The sequence below is a fragment of the Lissotriton helveticus genome, chromosome 1_1 (assembly GCF_964261635.1).
Source record: "Lissotriton helveticus chromosome 1_1, aLisHel1.1, whole genome shotgun sequence".
NCBI lineage: Eukaryota > Metazoa > Chordata > Amphibia > Caudata > Salamandridae > Lissotriton > Lissotriton helveticus.
In genome coordinates this window covers 486,249,769-486,268,802 of record NC_136057.1, presented here as the reverse complement: position 1 = coordinate 486,268,802, position 19,034 = coordinate 486,249,769, and the positions used below count along the sequence as shown (strand labels likewise).

At 45.7% G+C, this 19,034-nt stretch overlaps 1 protein-coding gene across 1 annotated transcript in view; it reads right to left on the bottom strand.

Moving 5' to 3' along the window:
• POLR3B (RNA polymerase III subunit B) overlaps positions 1–19,034 on the bottom strand; it is a 943,591-nt gene that overhangs the window by 659,460 nt on the left and 265,097 nt on the right. Inside the window, exons 3-4 of the mRNA XM_078673925.1 lie at positions 4,809–4,865; positions 4,647–4,711 (exon numbers count right to left, since the gene is read on the bottom strand). Of these exons, the coding sequence (XP_078530051.1) occupies positions 4,647–4,711; positions 4,809–4,865 (122 nt within the window). The remainder of the gene's footprint in view (positions 1–4,646; positions 4,712–4,808; positions 4,866–19,034) is intronic.

Below are 19,034 nucleotides of genomic sequence, written 5' to 3'. Positions count from 1 at the left end.
CATGCACACTGGTAGCGACAGAACTGGTGCTGTGGCTAGGAGCGGACACCAAACTACACTCTGCAGCAAGATGTCAGCCATAGGTCTCACGGACGTCTGGCGGTGGCTCCACCCAACACAACAGGCGTACTCACACTACTCTGGGGCACATGGGGTGTTTGAGACTTGACTACGTCTTTATGTCCCGTCAATACCTGAAAGCGGACGACATTGCAGAATACAGAGCCAGGGGTATATCGGATCACTCTCCACTGTACGTTGGTGTGGGACAGGCCCGGGGTAGGCATCCTGGATCGTGGCGCCTGGCGGCGTGGGACTTACAGAACACGAACATACTCAGAGGCATACGGGCCGACATTAAGGTATACCTGGCCGAAAACATGGGCACGGTGGATTCCAGCGTTACCCTATGGGAAGCCATGAAGCCGGTACTTAGGGATAGGATAAACGCCAGGTTAGGTGAGGAAAGACGGAAACTTCAGGTTGACGTGGCCGCATTGGAACAGGACATTCTAGAGAGGGAAAGAGACCACTTGGCGCGGGCAAACACCGAGACCCTTAGGAGGCTTCTAGACGTACAGAAACAATACAGGGAACTAGTGACTGACGAAGCAAAGACCCAATCCCTCGCCACGCTACACAGATTATATGACGTGGGGGACAAGTCAGGGAAGCTACTGGCTTGGCTTAGCAGGAACGAAAGTGCGGAGAGATGGATAGATAGTGTTAGAACCCTTGGGGGCGACAAGGTCAACACTGACACGGAGATAGCCGAAACTTTCGCTACACATTTCGAGGCATTCTATGCAGCCCGCGACCTTGCAACTCCAGAAGAGGCGCTCCGGTATCTCGATGGAACGCTCCTACCGACCCTGCCACCCGAATCCATGGACGCCCTGGAGGCGGACATTTCGGTGGATGACATTACAGAGGCTCTCGCTAGAGTGAGGCCAGGGAAAACCCCGGGCCCCAATGGTTTCCCGGCGGAATTCTTTAAGCGTACGGCGGACCTACTAACGCGGCACCTTAAGAGCCTCTTTGTTGGTGCCCTTGGAGAAGGAGAACTCCCCCCAGACTTAACTAGGGCCACCATTGTCCCGATCTATAAAGACGGCAGACCTCGGGATGAATGCGCCTCATACCGACCGATTTCCCTCCTGAATACGGAGGTGAAGGTCCTAGCCACCATCTTGGCAGCCCGCCTGAGGACAGTTATTACGGGTCTGGTACATATGGACCAGTCGGGTTTCCTACCTGACAGAGCCACTAAATTGAATCTCAGACGGACCCATAATTGGCTCCAGTTAGTCAGAGGCCGTAGTGACCCTCACTGGTTCCTTTCCCTGGACGCTGAAAAGGCGTTCGACGCAGTACATTGGCCCTTCCTCTTTGCAGTTCTATGCCGGTTTGGCTTTGGGCCGAATTTCATCCAATGGGTGCGACTCCTCTACACTGCCCCGAAAGCCAGGGTACGGGTGAACGGGACGCTATCACGCGAGTTCCAGATTCAGAGAGGCACTCGACAAGGATGCCCCCTGTCCCCCCTCTTGTTTACCCTTACGATAGAGGTGCTTGCCGCCAGGGTGCGGCATAACGTGGCAATTCACGGCTTTATGGGCAGTGCCACGGACCCGCAGTCTGAAAAAATCTCATTCAACGCAGACGATGTTCTGCTTTATGTCACCGAGCCGGACACCTCGATCCCGGAGCTCTTCCGAGAAATAGAACGATATGGTAATATGGCGGGACACAAAATAAACTGGCATAAATCGGTACTCTACGACCCGAGGGGCCTGAACCACTGGGGCCCTATACCTGCCGCTCTCCAGCCAACCTCAGAGGGTTTCCAATATCTCGGGATATATATAACTGCGGATGAGCCTCTTTCCTTCAGTAGGAATTTAGAACGGATCATACTAGCGGCGGATATGAATCGGTGGAGGCAGCTCCCGTTGACACTCCTAGGCAGGGCGGCCATGTTTAAAATGGTCACACTGCCGAAATACCTATATGCTCTGCAAAATGAATATTACCCGTTACCGGCAGCGGTCTTCCGTAGGATCCATGCGGACATGCGCTCCTTCCTCTGGCTGGGCAAGCATGCTAGAGTGGCCCTATCGACGCTACAGAGGCATCAATACAGTGGGGGGATCTCACTTTCCAATCTAGAGGCTTACTACTGGGCTGAACATCTCATACCGATAAATGATTGGCTCCATGCCCCAGCTGATCACCCAACCTACGCTCTGGAAAGAGCGAAAATGTCACTCAAACACTTACTCTCATATCTATATGGACCCTCTCGTAGCACCTCACTCCTCCCGGCGACAGCCTTAACTATAGCTGCCTGGACGAAGGCCAACCGTCGTATGGGATGGGATAAAAGGCCTACACGACAGACTCCACTGTGGCACTGCCAGTGGCTAGTGGACCTCAACAAATTACGGGGCTTCCAGAGATGGGACGACATAGGCATTTCCACGATAGGGGACGTAATTGCCAGGGGAGAGCTCAAATCGTTCCAGGTACTTAAGTCGGAATTTGGGCTCCATAACACGCAACACTTTAAATATATACAACTACGCCACGCATGGAATGCCCAACACATTTCACTCACAGACATTCCCGAGTACGCCCCTCTGGAAGGGCGGCTCCTTCAGGAACAGATGTCGGAAAAGGTGGTCTCCCTGACATATAAAACACTAACCAACCATATGTTGGGGGACTTAGCAAAGTTGAGGGCTACTTGGGAGGCAGATGTGGGAATGATGGAGGATCTGGACTGGGACACGGTTCTGATGCATCCCCGGGAGGTGGCGGTCAAGTCCCGGTTACGTCTGATTCAGTTCAATGTACTCCATAGAACTTACTACGACAGACAACGGCTTTGTAGAATGGGGAAAATAGAGGATCCAGGGTGTCTTAGGTGTCAAGGCCAGGTGGGCGACTTCTTTCACACGATATGGTCCTGTAGTGTCATACAAACATATTGGACCCAGATATTCAAAGAACTGGAGGAGGTCCTAGAGGCCTCAATCTTACACGACCCCAAGTTAGCGCTATTGGGCATGACCAATGAGGTAGATCTGACGCGCCCCCTCCTCATTTTCCTGGTCCTAGCATTGGTGGTGGCGAAAAGAGACATCGCAAAACACTGGGGGGCGCCGGACTCACCGACCCTTGAGGAATGGAGGAGAGGGCTTGACCTCTACATGGCAGCTGAAAGGGTGACTTATAAAGCCAGGGGCTGTCCCACAAAATTCCGCAGAGTTTGGTCCAAATGGAGACAATACCACTGGTTGGATGGGGGGTTGTGAGGGTGGGCCTTCTTTGCCGGGAGCGGGATGGGCCACTGGGGTACACAGGACATCAACATTGACAAGCTGCAATTCATTATTGTGTTAATGGGCCGGCAGGGGGCAAGGGAGACTTGTCACGTGGAACAATGTAGTGTGCTAGTGGCGTGGGTGAGAGGGGGAGTGGGTGGGAAGGGGCAGCTGCTGCTCGGTTCTAGGTTCATAATCTGAAGGAAGGTTAAAACGTGTTTTCTTGCTGTTTAAGGGGGGGAGGGGGGGAGTTTAGTTCACGAAAAAAGCAGAGGCTTGGAATGCTCTTTGATTGCTCAGAAATGTATGGGGGGCATGTCAGTGACACCTTATCAAACTTTGCCGCCCAACCTCCGGGATGTGGGCTGAATGGCCGTGTGTCCACATTACGATAGGGTGAGGCACTACGTGTGTCTCACGTCAGAAATATCTGAGTGTTAGTCACCGATTTACAGTGAATCTGCAATAAAAACAAATTTAAAAAAAAAAAAGATTTGGGGCCATTTGCCAGTGAAGGCGATGTAAGATAGTGAAGATGTGCAAGATAACACGTGTGAGTACAAGTTTGTAATTGTGGCCCGGTCTGAAATTATATGTTTCATGAATTGTGTTGGTGATTGATAAAAGAACAATTTGAGCAGTGTGGAATTGAGGTTATTTTAAGACGAAATCATACAAGATAAAAATAACTCATCGTATGTGGGGTCCCTGAGGAAGTGTCAGGACAGTAGGGGCAACAAAGAGTGACACCTATTTGCAAGCAAACTAAAAGCAAGACCGGTGTGAGAAAAAATAGCAGAGGTGCAGCACACTGATGGAAGACAAGAGAGTCCTAACTAGTGCATTCAGGACCTTGTAGTCAGACCACTATAATAAAGAGTGATAATACATATCTGGAACAACCTCTGGTACTCAAACACACTGCAAAGATAGGACTTCCCACTGCGGTGGAAAAGGAAGGGATCATTATTGTAAAGCAGACAAGCGCGCGCCTCGCACTGAAAGTTTTTGGTTTTTTTTAAAGCGTGCAGGCTACATCGGGAGAGAGAGGCGGAGGGGTGCACCCGTGAGTGGTGCGCGCACGCTGGGGAGACCAGTCTGCTTTTTTTCAAAGCACATACTTAGGCTTGTGGCGCGCCGCTGCTCACTCCCGCAAGCTGTTTGCCGCCACAAGCACAAGTATGTGCTTTGAAAAAGAGCTGCAAGATGGCTAAAGGTCTCCTATGCAACGCATGCACACTGCGTAGGAGAGACCTAAGAAAGAAAAGCTTGAGACTCATTTCCCTTAACAAATACCAGAGAACAAACAAGGCTACGTACTTTAAATACCACATCGGGTCGGCATCACTGGTCACTTTTTCATTAGCTTTCATGATTTTCTTTATCTAAAAAGGGAAAAAAATACCTTGTTAGAAGTAAGCGGTTGAATTGAATCGCTGACTGACCTTTAACCCTTACACGCGGGATTATAAAGACACATACCTCCACATTGATGAAATAGTTGAAGGAGTCTATGTGCTGCTTCACAAGACCTTTCACCTGAAGTTAAAGAGGAAAATGAAAATGATTTTTACGAGGCAGAGGCTATACAAATCCACATAAAGCTCAGCATTTTCTCAAAATGAAAACATTAAAATCCTTGCAAATTAGGTAATCAGCACTGTACTCAAATGCTCAATTTCTAGGCACATAACACCAAGGTCACGCAGAAGAGCTGTATTTTTGTCACTGAAATATGCAGCAAAAGTAAATCATCAAGAAGTTCAGGCCTACAAGGAGTTTGCGTATAATTTTCACAATCGGTTATTTACTTCACAATCCAATGTACAGAAATGAATATGCGCTATGAATAACATGGTAGGTGGCAGTAGATCATAACTGCATACATCTCACATTTTGAGACCAAACCACCATTGCAAATACACCTATAAAATGCGTGTTTAAATGATCTATGTTAACATGACTTACTAAGTATAAGTGCAAAGCCATACTCCATCATCCATGTTTCTGTGCAATTACTTAATAAACCTCTACAGAAACACACACCGAAAATGAGGTGTACATGTGTGGTGAGGTGTAATTCTTAAGAGGAATGATCGAGGTTGGATTCAGAATGCACGAGCAGCCTTCCAAATGGGAAAAAAATATTTTACAAAAATTAAAAAAAACTTGGGTTTAGTCATACTAGTGAGGATAATTATAGCAATATCTCCCCTGGCAGCCGGCATAATTATATGGTGTGCCAGCCCAAGGAGCCACGGTAAAGTCAGACTGTAGTCTCAGTCGCCACAGCCAAAAACATCTATCTCTGTTATCGCGGTCAAACAGATTATTCAACCAGGGCCACGGTCTCCTCAGCCACGTTGGCAGTTCCATGCTCCCAGTTGTTTGATATTATAATATCAATATTTAGAAAACTGGTAATTTCAGACGCTGAAAATAGCACGTTACAGTGGGTGGCGGGGGCATGGTGAGTGAGTGTGTGTGTGTGTGTGTGTAACCAGCAAGAGAACGGGATTTCTTAAGGGTGGCATGGGGTTGAAGGGGGTGTGTGTGTGTGTGTGTGTGTGTGGTGTTTATGTGTGTGTGGGTGCTGTGTGTGGGTGGTGTGTGTGGTGGGTGTGTGTGGTGGGTGTGTGTGGTGGGTGTGTGTGGTGGGTGTGTGTGGTGTGGTGTGTGTGTGTAAGAGAAAGGGATTTTTGAAGGGGGCATGGGGTGGTGAGAGAGAAAGTGAGTGGGGGTGTGACACCGGCAAGAGAACACGATTTTGAAAGCACACTTTTTAGTTCTCATCTACATCTGTAGTTGAGGCACGTGGTATCTAAAACTAATACTTTAAGGGCTTGGATCAGTCCATTGATTATCTCTGATGGGCTACTGTCGTTCAAAGGTGAGGCCTAAATGCTTTGTCAATTCTAATTTAACACAAGAAGGGGAAACAGACTGCTGTCAACCCTATCCTCCTTTATCCAATCAAAACAAATGCTGGTCATCTTTCACGGATGGATTTCTAATCTTCACCCAAACTCGACTGCTTTGTTTTTGCTTTCTTCTGCTTTGAGCACTATACTTCTCATGCAAAATGCTAATTCGTGTTTTTTCATGCAGAACTAGGGTGGGTTAAGCATCAAGAATAAAACACTAAATTATCAATATTTTTAGCCATGTTGACTGGATTCACAGTGCGCTGCATTGTTAAATCATTCAAGTGGCCAGGATAATCTCCTTTATGCCTCGATGAGTAATATGCTAGTTTGGATCTCAGCTAAGGGCCCTAGGATCTTCAGTATTCCAGTCAGGCTCTCGGATATGCCAGCCAGAATCTTGCCACATTGCTCTTTTGATTGTGAAAGTAATGAAGACGAGAGCCAGACAGACTCACAATGTGTCAGATTGAAAAGGAAGGTTAGGTGGCAAGGTCCTAGGAGACTTAGATTGGATGGCCATCGCATGTCTTAACTTGAAAGGATGATAGGAGGTTGAGCCGAATGCGCAAAGGTGATGCAGGGCCCCAGAGAGGCGGTGTTGCAGTAACAAATGCATCCTATAACATTGCTTGTGGTAGGAGCTGTGAAGAAACATTTCACTGCCACCGGTCGCGTAGAAGAAGCTGGCATTCCTGCTGTAGTGCCATGGCGAGGGACAGGCCAACAGATTATGAAACACAGACACCTAGTATGTCCAACCCTAGAGAGGGGAAGACCAAGCAACTACAGGAAGTCACATCAACCGAGTGCATCCATGCAACTGAGAAACCTATCCTTGACTGATCACATGATGCGAGGGGCGTTTGGGCACAGCCTAACCTTCACTAACCCATATGAAGCCTTGTGGGTGCTTTCCGTTTTCATCAAACTCTTCTCAAATGTATGTTTAACTTTAGATTCACACGTTTACTGCACAAACTTCAGACATTGAACAGTTTCCAACCTGCAGAAAACAAAGTTTGTACGGAGCTTTTGATAAAGAAGCAGAATGGTTACTGGAATGAAAAAGGTGAGAGACTGGCTGAGGAGAGGGAAGGAGAAAATAAAGGGGAGGAAAAGAAGCGCTCAGTGAAGGAAAAGTAGAGCGAACCGGTGACTAAAGGAAACAGGGCGAGAATTGCAAGGGGGGCAAAAGGATGGGTAAGAAGAAAGAGAGAGACAATGACTAACCACAGGAATTAGAGGGAGAAATTATGACAGGACATTCAGAGATTAGAGGATGAACATCAGAGAAATAATGTGGACTAGAAAAGTAGCGGAGGGCAGATTAATAATGACGCATCCTGATGTAAGAATGTCAAACGAGATAGAGTGAGAGGGATGATGGGTGGCGGAATCCGGAGGAGAATGGGAGGAAGGTCTGCGAGTAGGAGGATAGTAACGAATATATTCGCGGTTCCTGCCACCGTTTACCATTTATAGCACTAATAATAACAAGTCTTACAAGTAGCCAATGTAACAGAATTCAATATAGTAATATTGGAAGCAGGACGGGTCAAGAAGCTACGGTAGGATGGCCACTTGTGAGCTTCAGGTAAAGCGCAGATTTCAAAGCAGAGCACTTATAAAGCTGAGGGAAAGTGAACGAGAGAGAAGAGATGATAAAGAGGGAGAAGGATAAAGAGGGAGGAAAGATGATGGGAAGAGAAGGGCTGCGAGGGGAGAGGAAGGACTGTAGGGAGGAACATGAGAATACTGGCTTTGTAGTGTAGAGTAGGGAGAAGGACAGAGAGGGAAGACTGAGGAGTGAAAGATAAGTGGCGAGAAAGGGCACAGAAGAGAAAGATAAGGTATGAAAGAAGTACTGTGAGGAGGACGATGGGAGAGGAATGAGAATGGAAGGCCGAAGTGAGGAGAAAGGCTGGGATGGTGAGACGTGAGGCAGAAGGGAGTGATACCTGGTGCTGTTTGAGGATAAGAATGCTCTAGGATGAGGGAAAGAGGGCAAGCTGTGGCCAAAAGAATGAGGATGAAGTTCAGAATGGTGGAGAAAGAGAATCTAAGGGGGTTCAGTTTGAAACATGGCTGCGGGACAATCAGCAGCCCTGATAAGGAGAGGTGAGGCTGAGGAGAGATGGAGGTACACAGCATTAAGCAAAACAGTCCTCTTGAAATACAAAGGCCTTCAGAAAACATGCAGTACTAACAGCTGCTAGTCGATTTTAACAAATAGACGAAAACCTTCATCATTCAAGTTAACAACAGTGACATGTAAATTTAGCAGTGTATGTAATATAGTAAAAACAATTCAGTGACATCTCCTGTTTCAGCGAGTGTGTTCTTGTTTAAAGCACAGGCTAAATTCGATTTTGGGTGATTGTGTGATATATTTTATAAGTATTTCCATTACCTAATGTTATATTACTCTATCCAGTTCAGCAGGATGAGTGTCCTAGCCAGCATTCAAAGTCTGAACACAGATTTCAAAAGATATCAACAGGGAGTGGTCAACTCACTAGGTCTTACAAAAATCAAGGTGCTCATAACTCCACAGACAGATCAACGTTAGAAAATATCGAAAGATGGAGCCGTATGTGGGGAGGAAATGCAGTGTGTCAGTAAAGGTGGAAGAGACGAAGGGTTCACCTCACTGTATTTGAAGTTGGTGAAAAGGTAAAACAAATTAACCTGTAGTAACCAGGTTACAGCTGGTTATTCCCCATCTTTCAGATCAATCTGCTAAATAATGTGGTAATGTTACCATTGTTCTGCCCTACCACTCTAACTGACAGCAACCATTAAATTAGGGATCAAGTTAGCTACTGCCCAAAGGAGCATTGCAGCACAGTGAAAGTCTTCAACTCTGCTACTTTTATCAAATTGCAATCTGATGATAGGGATCTATTTGTGTAGTATTTATTATGCATCACAGTGAAATTATATGCGTTACATGACTTTCCGCGACATAACGTAGGTGAGTAGTCTTGTGATGTCCCGTTCTGCAATGCCATCAGCAATGCAACCTAACATTTTATGACCAAGTTTGTGGAACTTGGGAATTACGTAGATGGGTATATATATTTCTTTTATGTCTTGACAAGAAAAGCTATCAGTAAGATACCACCCATTTACAACTAGTGAAGAAAAGAACATTCTTTTATAATGTCTATGTTTTCTTTATATAGCACTTTTATCCAGTGTTTTATAGAACCTTTGTGTATGCAAATTTTTTTTATCCAGCTGGATTGGATACTCATTTTAGCGGCCTAAGGAGGATAAAATACTGAATTCACCATGCCAGGATTTTGAACTGAGGTCTGGCAATCACACCCAGAACTTATTTAATTTAATTGCGGGTTTCTAAAGCGCTAGAATCGACTCCCGAAGGAGTATCTCTGCGCTGTAGACTGCTGGGGAACCCGTCCTGGCTTTCCCTGTGAGATGGTCCCTACTGGGTATCTCCAAGGTGAAACCAGGCATCCCCAGCTTATGTGGGGGGCAGTTGTGGAGATGAAGCAAGCTAATGCCCAGAGTTGCAGAGTGTGATCCCTGGTTAGAGTAGGCACTGAGGCGAGAATTATCGAGTCCGCTGACCCTGGTCCACGACCCTGCCGCGTCGGGAATTGAACCCTGGTTCCGGGCCGTCCTCTGCTTCCGGGTCTGCCGCCTCTAACCAGTGAGCCACACCACACCACTTCTGGTCTGCTTCACCAAGTCCCAGGGCCTTCGGGTGCAGGGGTGTCTTTTGGTGTCAGAAAAAGCTTACTGGAGTAGGTCGCGCTTGAGGAGGTCTCCGTGCCGAGGCTGCAGGTGATGTTGAGGAGTTCGGAAGTGGTCAACCCATGATGGACTCGGGCTCTGGAGCGCTGGGGAATCTCACGGACTCTTGGACTCGAGCCACGGGTACAGAGGTGGAACCAGGAGCAGGGTTTCATGGTTCTTCAGGTCACAGAGGCTTTTACTTGGAGCTTGTCTCTGGTGAACAGATCCGCTGTTCTCGGGAGATCTTGATTTTTGTCTTAGGCAGGCAGTCTCCCATGGTTTTGGAGGTCGATGGGCTGCAGGACGAGTCGTCTTCTGGCGCAGGATTGTTGAGGGCTGTAGACAGGCTGGTATGGCTGGGGCTCTCAGTAGTTCTCTGCAGTCTTCTCTGCTGGTGAGACTCTGTGGTGTCCAGCACTGAAGTTCAGGGTCTGCGGATGCCATGTAAATACTGGATTTAGGGGCTTTACAAGGGCGTGACAGGTAGTGGTCAATGGACCCTTTACCTGGGGTGTCTACACCCTCTATTGTACCCACCTCATGTGGGTGGTGGAAACAGAGCTAGCCATGTCGTGTAGTTACCACCAATCAGTAAGAACTGCACATTTGCAGGCGACAAACTGAAGATGGTGCCAGACTGATTCCATGGACCCCTGTAGGATATGCTATCCCTTGGACCAGCTAGCTTGCAGTGCCATAGTTGGCCACCCTAAACCTGAACAGGGAGCAAATAGTTCTGCCAACTATCGAACATGACAATTCTGTTCATCAGAAACCCTGGTGACAGACTTCAAACTTTCGATCAGTCACTTGTGCTTTCTTTTGCTCAGAGAAATAGATAAAAAATACACAAAGGGGTATTTTCAATATTTATTGAATCAGAGTGATTCTTGTATAAAATATATGGGCTGTGAAGGTTTCATTTAAGGTGGTCCACTTAGTTTACTATTGTTACCACTTATGATAAAAAATTTGCAAAACTGTAGTTTGAAAGATGAAAAGTATAGCACTTGATTTTGTTGTATTATCGGGAAAAATCTAAATATTCTTTACCATTATACAATTGTATTGCCATTACAGAGTACATTTTTGGCATAAAACTTTTTTTTTAAACTACATTTTTACGAAAGTATAATACAAAAATAAGGTACAAGCGTAAGAAGATGTATTAAAAAATAAAGGTGAATGAGCTGGTTTCTGATGGCTGAACCATCTCCTTCATGTTTATGTTGCATTAGCTGGACATGTGGCAGACAATCATCTGCTGGTATCAACATCTGCATCCTGCATATCTACAGACATGGGCACTCTACATCTTATAGCCAAATTGCGGGATATACGACACAAAACCGTAATGTTTCCAAGTCTTATCAAGGTGCATAAACTAAGGGACCTGAACCATCCTTTCACTAATCCAAATGTGCATTCTATTAGACTTCACATTTTAATGTGTGCATTACTGTATGCAAGTTCAGGTTGCGTTTGGGCATCGTGTTATGGGTTTTAATAGCCAACTCCTTAAAAGGAGATTCAGAATCGCCCACAACAATTAGGAAAGTGAGATATACATTGTATGCAAATATTAAATGAATGAGTGATTATTATCTGTACTTATCAAGTGCTATTGATGAAGCAAAGCTTCGCATATTTTGCGGCTTGCCGAAATCAAGAACCTCGTTTATGTGTAATAAGGTAACCCGTGTATGTTTTACTAACGTTTATATTTAGTTTAAGTAAAATTCCCGAAGCTTGCCTATGTGTATTTCTAATGAATTAATCCGTGTCCCTAAAAAATGGCCGCCGCTTGTATTTTAGTTACTGCGCATGCGTCAGCCACACTCACGTGTCCTGACGCGTCTGCAGAAGTGGAGGGAAAGTTATGCGCATGCGTAATTCATAGCTGTGCTTATCATGTGGTACTGCTCGTGCCACTGCTCTTGTGTCCGTGTCAATGTAGCTAACATTTTATGCAATAAGTTTATTTCTTGATGATGATTTAAAAGTACAAACCCTGTGATGTGTTTTCATAATGACATTATTATGTATTAATTTGTTTTCGCTTACTTTTCATGTACCGCGGGAAATGGGGGTCTGAGTGAGAGGAGAGCCATATTGGAGGTCCCTTCTGCGCCTGTGCGACATTCGGCAGCACGAGGGACCTTGGCTGATGGAACATAGCCAGTTGGCAGTGATGGGCGAGATGCTCCTGAGAAAGTCACCTCTGCCCTGCAAGAACAGCGAATGTGGCTCCTTATATGATACATTGTAATGTTGCGCTACTGTTTGCCGTGTAACTTCTCATGGGAACCCTAAACCTGCTAGGCGGTACCCAAATATGTTAATGAAGGCTTCAATTCGTGTATTGTGATTGGTGTGTTACCCAAACCCTACCTTAGGACCAATCGAAATTGAGGGATTCTGACACTTTGCAACATTGGGGGGTGGTACACTGTCCCCAAACTGTATATCTACCCTGGGTTCACCTAGTGAACCGTCCGACTTGTCTGGTTTAGCTGACCTGTCACTGACCCAACGCACTCAATAGGTGACTGAAGATACAGAGCGCTGCGGAGCACTCTGTCCGAATTTGACCATAGACTAAGGTTCTACTGAACCTTAAAGTGCTGGCAAGGCACTTAGCTGGGAGTTCGCTAACCCAATCGGGGTCTTGATCGATAGCTGCAGAGCGGGTGGAGCGCAGGCGTTGCTTCCGAACTGTGGGTTCCGGTCCTGTCCTGAAGAGGGTCCTGTCCTGAGGGTTTGCTGTCCTGTCCTGAGGGTCCTGTCCTGATTCGTTTCCGAGGGTATCCTGTCCTGTCCTGGGTGTCCATTCTGCACCTGCTGTCCTTTGAGGGGTATCCTTCCTTGAGGGTTTCCTGTCCTTAACTGACCCGTGGCCAGGGTTTGGTTTCCACACTTTTCTAGGTAAATATTGCTCTGAACCTCTTGAAATTCTTGCACCTTCTGAATTTCTAACTTTTGCTTTAATAAAGTTCAACATTGCATATGTGATATTTTCCATGCCTTTCTGCAACTATTGAAAGTCATTTATAATTTTGCAAAGTTATTCCTATGTCTTCTCATTTGTTAGAAATTATATTTTGCATAGCAGTGTGTCATTTCCTGATATGGTCTAGAACTTCGTTGCCTAGATTGTTCAAAGGCCCCTTCACCTTAAGTGAAGCGTGCTATTCATTATAAACTCTCCTATAGTCACCCACACTTAGTCTATCCCTGTTTAGATAATACTGACTTGCATAGTATTTTCTCGCTACGTTTTATTTAGTACCTTGATGATTACTCTGTCATTATTTCTTTCTGCCTATGTGATTTACGTTATCTTGGTTATTGATTGCCTTGTTTTATTGTACCTCATGCAAGAAAATATTGAATTTAGATAAACATTTTAAAACTTCCAGTTGTCCGTGGTCATTTTAAACAGTATTTGAATGTTATTGGTTGGGTTTGTATTTTGCTGCCTTTCCTTTACAGCTAGCTCCCTGATTCATTGTGGTCATTAGGCACTCGCATCGGTGGATGGTAAGTCGGGTGCACCGAAAATTGGTAGCAGGGAACACACACACACATCAACCTGGTAGAGCTCGTGAAGTCACCCGATCGATGTATATGGTGATTTGGAAAGTATATGGGCCCTGAAGCCGGAAACGGCGAAAACTATTGGCCGGGTGGCCTCGCGCGCTCTATCAGTTTTCTGGTAGCTAGAGGATGGTTAGGGACTAGTTGAGAGTAAGGCAGGGATTAGTTGGACTAGTTAAGTCGGAAGCTGCTATTATATTAATGCTGCTATAAGAGTGGCTGTTCTAAGAGACCTGATCAATCTCTTGTGAATACGCACGAATAATATCTTGTAAAAATAATTCATGAATTTTTGTATTGCCATTATTCTTGTTCTTATATTGTTATATGTACTAATCCATGCAATTGTCAATCGTTTAGTTAAGTGTTGTCCGAACTCCCCGGGGAATTGAAAGGGCAAGTGGTGAATAGAATCCATTGTCCTGAGGTCACAGGTTCGAGGAAAGTTAGGTGCAGGTTAGGATAACCGGGAAGCACTAACTAGGGTTTTCTGAATACATGTGTGAATAAATGACAGTAACGGGGTTCATTGGCAAAATTCCCATAGTGGCGTAACCTAGTAAGGGTCACATCGGAAAAGTAGCAGGTTCCTCGGAGCTAGCGTGAAAGCAGAGGGGTCCGCTGAGAAACCTTAAACTCGGAATATATCCCGGAAAGAAGTGGATGAGTTTAGGGGAATAACAGGTTCACCGATGCTAGAGTGAAGGGTAGGCGGAAGAGATCTGCCCGCAGCGAGTGAAAAGTAAATGGAAGTAGTTTACTTGCAGTAAAAGAATTCTTTTTCTGTCTAGACACTTGAGCACTGTGGCGAATGTGTATTTGTTGTAAAATAACCAAGCACTGAGCACTTTAAAAGAAAGAAAGTTTCCGTTACCTTGTGAAGGGAGGGAGTCAGTCGCGAAGCGCCTCTGACGTCACTCTGTGCCGCGCTGGGATTGGTAGAAGCAGCGGGCGGGTAGCGGAGCTGAAATTGTAAAGGAGGGGTGAGCGCCGGAGCGTGGGAACTGTCTCACGAAGGGGCCGCGCACCCATTGGCGGAGCTTATTTTGTGTCGCGCACCCATTGGTTGCACGAATTTTTTGAAGCGCGTTCTGATTGGAGGTAGTTTGTAAACAAAGTTAGCGCAGAAGTCGTATGTGGCACTCGCGGACTACAGAGACTCGACCTGATCCAAGGCATTTAGGGTTTGAAAGGGATCAGTGGAAGGCTAACAGATACGATATTATGTACGGAACCAAGAGAAAAATGTCCCTTGTAAGTAAGGTGAAAAATTATTTTAAAACGGACAAACCGATTAAATCTAGAGAAGGTGTTCTTGTCCCAGCACCCAATACTCCCGCCTCATTCATGATGTTTGACCGAGGGTACAATACCTGTGTGTGGTTGGAGAATTGGGTGAAGTACACAAAAGATGACGGAGTATTGGCTTTTCCGTTAGATGGTACTTTCAATGGTAGGATCTTATTTAATTTAAGAACCCGAATGAATGAACTGCATCCCAGACCAAGACTAACGCAGTATGAGGCATTAGAGGAATGGGAGATTGAGGCTTTTGAAAGAGAAAGACCCCGAATGGACAAGGGTTTGACCAAGTGGTACCCCAGGCAGAAACAGGAGTCCAGGGATAAAAGGATGAAACAGTGGAGACAGAGCATGATTGTTGAGGGTCTGTTTCCCATGATGCCGGCATGTCATAACATTGGAGCGGGTGAGAAAAGTACTGAAAAATGTAAGCATTGGGGGGCCCTGGGGGATTCAGATGATGAATTAATAGATGACATCTGTACCAGAAGTCCGCCACCTTACAATGAGGGAACCCGACCTTCCAGTGTAGGAGATGTTCCCCGACGCCACTTCCAAAAGGAAGAAGACAGGTCCCTGGGACTGGGAGGGGGTGGTCAAGTATTGCCCTATCCTGAAAAACCCGAACCGACGGAAACAAGGGATATATATCCCAAAATGCCCACAAGCCAGGAAGAAAAATATTCACGTACGAAAACCTTTTTCCCCCGACCCTTGTATGAAAGCGAAGAGAAACCATCGAATTCAGGACTGCCTTTTGTTCAACCTCCATATGGGGAAGAGCGCAGGTCCTTTAATACTGGAACTTTATTCCCGAAACCAAATTATGGGGGAGGACCAAGTGAAACGCATCCTACTGCCCCGAGTTTTACTCCTCCATTGACCCCACAGATATTACATGACACAACTTTAAGAAGGGTACTAGTGGAAAAGGAGCAAGAGGCTCTAGCTAGACAAAGAACAGAAATAATTCAGAAAATTTCCCAGTTAAATACCAGTCCTGAGGCATTGACTATTCCAGTAACTATTGGACCGGTGGTCCCGTTATACGGAAATGGTCAGGGAAATCCAATTACTCCAGTTATGACCCCAGTCATGGCACCCCCGAGACAGGAACCGATAATCATAGATGATCAGTCCAGTGAGTGCGAGTCTGAAGTTGCGTTCTTGGACTTGCCAAACAAACCGACCGGAAAGGGATTGCAGCAGAGATATAACCCTTTTAATACAAAAGAAATTAAATTAGAGACAGCAACAGGTACTAGGAATGTCTCTCTGGTAACTCCGGATGAAATTGAGAGTTGGAGTCGTGAATTAGAGAAGCAGACTCCGCAAACAAAACCTTTAGACCTCTACAAGCTGAGGGTCGAAATAGAAGAATTAATGGCAGGAAATGTGGGGTTGGATCGATTGAATACCTACTCTGAGGAAGAATTGTCGTTCATATGTAAAAGCTTTACTAGGAACACCAGAGTGCTCCATGAAAAACTGACCGAAACAGCAGTTAGTATGGGGGTAGATATCTCAAAATCCAAGCCCTTACAGAAACCGTACAGAGCAGACTTCTCAGACAAAGATATAGAACACCTGAATGTGGCAGGGAAGAAGTTGCAGATTAAAGAATTAATGGGGGTACTGCAGAAATGGGGAGATGTGGAAAAATGGAGAAGCAGGTGGGCGAAAAAGAGGGAAGAGGTTCGCTCCCGACAAGTGACTCCCGAGTTTGCTTTAAGAGAGGTAGAAAAGCCTGAGCAGTTATGCCCCATGCGCGAAGTTCCAGGGGGAAAATATGTGCATGTCCCCTGGTCTAGGCAGGATATTGTGTCCTTCACGAACGATTTCCCAAAATTACGAGAGAAACCAGTTGACTGGTACAGGCAGGTGGAGAGGTTCGTGAAGGTACAGAAATGTCTGTGGAAAGACCTGGATGGGTTTTTCGACATTGTGGTTCCAGTAGATTTATGGACCCAGTGTAAAATAAACATAGACTGGCCGAGTGAGGAATACCCAAGAAATAAAGAAACAGGGGAGCCATCAAAGGATGTCATGCGAAAGTATGAGCAGGTAATTCAGCATTTGAAAGAAAAGGTGCCCGCAAAGGAAACCGATTGGACAAAAATAGATAGAACAACACAGGAAAGGGACGAGACAGTGCACTCCTTCTATGAAAGGTTATTGCAGGTATTTAAAACATACAGTGGTATTGACAACATCGACCTGAAAGATATGACGCACTTTATTTACAGGTTTGTAAATGGTTTAAGACCTGAAATTTGTCAGTGGATAAAAGACAATAAAATCTGTTGGCATACTAAGAAAATGGATGAGGTCCTGCGGTACGCTAAGTACTGCGAGGACGAGATGGCAGAAAAGAAAAAGGCCCTTAAGGAGAAGGTTATGTGGGCTCAGGTGAAGCTCGCAGAACAACAGGAAAAACAATTGAGTAACATGGTTAAAAATGCTGAGAACAAAGGTCCTGGGGGAGGGGGTGGAGGAAAGCCCCGGCCCAAATTTAGCAGGGAAGAGGCTATGAAAAAATTTCCCTGCCATCAGTGCGGCGAAATTGGACACTGGCGAAACGAGTGTCCCCAATTAGTCGATGTTAATGAAAAAACTCCTGATTTAACTCCACAGACGCAGAAAGAAAGACCAAGAAAGACTCAACCCCAGGTAAAAACAGTTCAGGTGCCTCGAGCACCCAAGCAGGTATACAGGGGAAGACAGGCAGAAAATGAAGAGATAGAGGTTTGGGAAAGCGGGGAGAACAGAAATACAGCAACTTCGCAGTATCTGCTAAATGATACCTTCCTTTGTAACGATCAGGACTGACGGGGCCTGAGAGGGGAGGACGAGGAGTGCGTACTTGGCGCTTCCTTGCCGGTAGACCAGTCTGGACCATATATTGAAGGAAAGGTTGACGGAAATGATGTCACCTTCCTGTTGGACACTGGCGCTACCCGTTCTACTGTAAGAACAGTGGACGTTCCAAACCTACCCCTCTCGGGAGAAAATATCCAAGTAGTAGGTGTATCTAATCAATTGATTAGTACTCCTGTTACCGAACCAATGGAGATTTCAATTGGAAATTTTAAACAGATGCATAGATTTGTCGTCTGTGACACCAGTCCAGTGAATCTACTGGGACGTGATTTGCTGTGCAAAATGAACTGTACCATCTTTTGCACACCAAAAGGTGTTGAAATACAGACCCCAGATGAAGACGGCATTTATAAATTATTGTTGCTTAGACCTGACTCAGAAATTAAAAGATTGACCCTGCAGGACTTGCCCCAAGAACTACAGGAAGCTGTAAAGCCAGAGGTGTGGGATTTCACTGGAAAGGATGTGGGGTTGATGAAAGATGTGGACCCCATACAAATAGCCATCAAGGACAATGCAGTATATCCTAACACTAGGCCCTACCGAATGAATGCTGAAGTGAAAGCAGGTGTCACTCTGGAAATACAAAAATTATTGGAAGGAAACATCATACAGGAAGTGATGAGCAGCCCATGCAACTCACCGATTATGGGCATCAAAAAGCCTAGTGGCAAGTATAGGGTAGTGCAGGACCTAAGAAAGGTTAACAAAATTGTAGTTCCTTGCTGCCCTATTGTCCCAAACCCTGCAGTGATATTGTACCAGATTCCTTGGGATGCTGAATGGTTCACTGTGATTGATTTGTGTCATGCATTCTTTTCGATACCCCTGCACCCCGACAGCAAATTTCTTTTCTCATTTGCTTTCGAGGGTCACGTGTATTGTTGGAACAGGGTCCCTCAGGGGTATACAGAGAGCCCCTCTATCTTTAATCAGATCTTGAAAAAATGTCTAGAGACTTTGATCTTACCTGGGAACTCTGTGTTAGTGCAGTACATAGACGACCTTCTACTGGCGTCTAAAAGTCACCGGGACTGTGTAGTTGACACCATTGCCCTCCTGAATCATCTGTGTGAGAAAGGGCATAAAGTAGCCCCTGACAAACTACAGTTCTGTGCGAAATCTGTAAAATATCTGGGACACCAAATAGAAAAGGGTGTCAGAAAAGTCACATCAGAAAGAGTGAGAATAATTCAAAAAATGCAGTTGCCCCGTACTCAAAAAGATGTCAGAATGTTCC